A 3,421-nucleotide genomic window follows, 5' to 3' on the forward strand; every position below is an offset into this window, starting at 1 on the left:
CAAATGTGGTGCATAAATAAAAAAAGAATGAGATTAAATGTTTTGTTGGTTTAGAATTTTGAAACTTCAAGGAGACAGTGCAGAGGAACAGAGCCACACGAGGCAGAACAGGCCCGGGTGGAGCAGAACAGGCCCGGGTGGAGCAGGGTCAGAGCCACTGTCAGCGTGCAGTTGAGATGTTGGGACAGGCCGCGGGGGCGTGGCTTTGTCTGCGGACCAAGCTGTGATTGGCTGGGCGCTCTGTACAAACGGCACGCGGACTATGGATGTCGCTATAAAGAAGCCTCGCGTGCCTGTTCTTCAGCTGAGAGTAAGTTTGGAGCGGACAGAAGACATAGGGTGTCCTTGTTTCCTGAGCAGACTGACATGGACTCCGTGCTGGACCCGTTCTCCGGACTCGACTCCTTCTCCTCCCCACCTTACTTTGATGATGAGGAGTTCTTCACCGACCAGTCGTCCAGAGACGGACACATGGACACCGACGACCTGTTGGATGAAGACGTGGACTTCCTCACCAGACATTTCCAGGACTATTACAGCAAGGAGGGCGGCGGCAGGGCGACTACGACATGGGCAACCTGTCCTTCTCCTCCTCCTCCTCCTCCTCCACCTTCGACAGCTCGGAGTTGTCCCCGCACCACGGAGGCCCGCTGCTGAAGCGCCGGAGGAGGATGAGGTCGGAGACGGAGATGCAGCAGCTGCGGCAGGCGGCCAACGTGCGCGAGCGGCGCAGGATGCAGTCCATCAACGACGCGTTCGAGGGGCTGCGCTCGCACATCCCCACGCTGCCCTACGAGAAGCGGCTGTCCAAGGTGGACACGCTGCGGCTCGCCATCGGATACATCAACTTCCTGGCAGAGCCTGGTCCAGTCGACCTGCCCATCCGGAACTCCCTGCAGCGACACGCACGCGCAACCCAAGAAGGTCATCATCTGCCACCGAGGAACACGTGAGTCTGATTTCAACAACAACAACAACAACAACTACTACTACTACTACTACTACTACTACTATTACAACCACAACTAAAACTACAATAACAAAAATTATTATTATTATTATTGCTATTGTTATTATTACTACTACGACTATTACTACTACTACTACTACTACTAATAATAATAATAATAATAATAATAATAATAATAATTATTATTATTATTATTATTATTATTATTATTATTATTATTATTATAATAATAATAATAATAATAATAATAATAATATAATAATATTAACAATAAATTCATACATTCGTAAAGAAAGAAAGAAAGAAAGAAAGTATATTTACTGTCTTTTCTGTTGCTTCCAGGGTCCCCCTCCCCCAGTGACCCGGACTTCGGCCTCCCCCCGCTGGCGGGTCACTCTCTGTCCTGGTCGGATGAAAAGCAGCTCCGGGAGCAGAACGTCATCAGAACCGCCAAGGTGTGGACCCCAGAAGACCCCCGGAAGCTCCACAGTAAATCGGGACTGACGGACATTGAAAACGAGCCTCCCTTCGGGTTCGTGGCCTGAGCACGCTCCTGAGACACGAGCACGCTCCTGAGACACGCACACTGTGCACAGTGAAAGTCTGATCGATGAGCATCGTACTGTCCACACTATGTGGACCTACTCAGCACGTTTTATTGTATTCAACGATGTAAATACTCTTATCATGTTGATAACATTATTTTTGTAATTTAAGCAAAGAGGCAATCATGTATTTATTTTTTCACAGGTGATAATATATGATTTTTTTTAATTTAAATACAATGAACGAAAATGTTTTTACACTGGCTTCTGTGATTCTTATTTATATTAAATTTGACAATAAAGACAGATACTTTTAAAATGTGTTTGTTGGTTGAATCGCCCATGAAGATCCTCCAGATTTCATCTATCTAGACTTGATCCTTGTGTGTGTGTGTGTGTGTGTGTGTGTGTGTGTGTGTGTGTGTGTGTGTGTGTCGTTTGTGTGTGTGTGTGTGTGTGTGTGTGTGTGTGTGTGTGTGTGTGTGTGTGTGTGTGTGTGTGTGTGTGTGTGAACTGTTTCCTCTACAAAATAACAGGAAGTTCATCTCACTGCTGATGAACGATGTTCAGGGTCTTGTCTTGTTACAGCGAATCAACATGAACGAATGAATCCTCATCGCTGCTGCTCCACCTCATCACGCAGTCAAGTGCTGCGCTTGGTGCGCGCAGGGTGCGCGCTGTGAAGTGGAGGAACTGGGAGGGGGATGAACTGGGAGGTGGATGAACTGGGAGGGGGATGAACTGGGAGGTGGATGAACTGGGAGGTGGATGAGCTGGGTGGTGGATGCACTGGGTGGTGGTTGAACTGGGAGGTGGATGAGCTGGGAGGTGGATGAACTTGGTGGTGGATGAGCTGGGAGGTGGATGAACTGGGAAGTGGATGAACTTGGTGGTGGATGAGCTGAGAGGTGGATGAGCTGGGAGGGAAATGAACTGGGAGGTGGATGAGCTGGGTGGGAAATGAACTGGGAGGTGGATGAGCTGGGAGGGAAATGAACTGGGAGGTGGATGAGCTGGGTGGGAAATGAACTGGGAGGTGGATGAGCTGGGTGGGAAATGAACTGGGAGGTGGATGAGCTGGGTGGGAAATGAACTGGGAGGTGGATGAGCTGGGTGGTGGATGAGCTGAGAAGTGGATGAACTGGGTAAGGAAATTCAATTCCACTTTTTTTATATAACCAACACCGTAAAGTCATTTCAAGAGGCTTTTCAGGAGAAAAGCCAACAAGTCCGCATGAACAAGCACGAGACGTGTCAACCCCGACTAATGCTGCACAATATTGTAGCATAAATATGCAAATGAGATGCAAATGAGAGGACACCGTATAGCGCAGCAGCTGAAGGTGTTTAAAGTGTTGGACACAGGCGTGAGGCCGTGTGTGGGGGGTGGAGGGGGGTGGGGTGGGGGTGTGGGGGGGGGGGGGGGGGGGGGGGGGGGTGTGGGGGGGGGGGGGGGGGGGTCAGCTGAATGAAGCCTCTCAGTGCTGCCAGGTGCTGCCGGGACAGATTTTCCCGTGGTACAGCGGCATCTCTCCAACATGTGTCTCCACGTCCGAGCTGCAGCCGCCCCCCCTGCAAGATCCCGCCACTTATATGGAGCTCTGCAGACAGGACGCAGCTCCTCCGACCAACAGAACCAGAACCGCAACCCGCCCTGCAGAGAGGACGCAGCTCCTCTGACCAACAGAACCAGAACCACAACCCGCCCTGCAGAGAGGACGCAGCTCCTCCAACCAACAGAACCAGAACCACAACCCGCTCTGCAGAGAGGAGACAGCCTCCAACCAACAGAACCAGAACCGCAACCCGCCCTGCAGACAGGACGCAGCTCCTCCGACCAACAGAACCAGAACCGCAACCCGCCCTGCAGAGAGGACGCAGCTCCTCTGACCAACAGAACCAGAAC

General features: G+C 50.8%; 1 protein-coding gene across 1 annotated transcript; it reads left to right on the forward strand.

The window, feature by feature from the left end:
• Positions 1-366: 366 nt before the first annotated feature.
• Positions 367-1,515, forward strand: ptf1a (pancreas associated transcription factor 1a; the record flags this gene model as incomplete). The annotated part of the gene is given in 4 exon segments (XM_080470016.1): positions 367-553; positions 556-893; positions 895-949; positions 1,313-1,515. Coding segments are annotated over 4 exon segments (783 nt in total).
• Between the last annotated feature and the right edge of the window lie 1,906 nt (positions 1,516-3,421).

Source organism: Lipophrys pholis (assembly GCF_963383615.2).
Source record: "Lipophrys pholis genome assembly, chromosome: 1".
NCBI classification, from domain to species: domain Eukaryota; kingdom Metazoa; phylum Chordata; class Actinopteri; order Blenniiformes; family Blenniidae; genus Lipophrys; species Lipophrys pholis.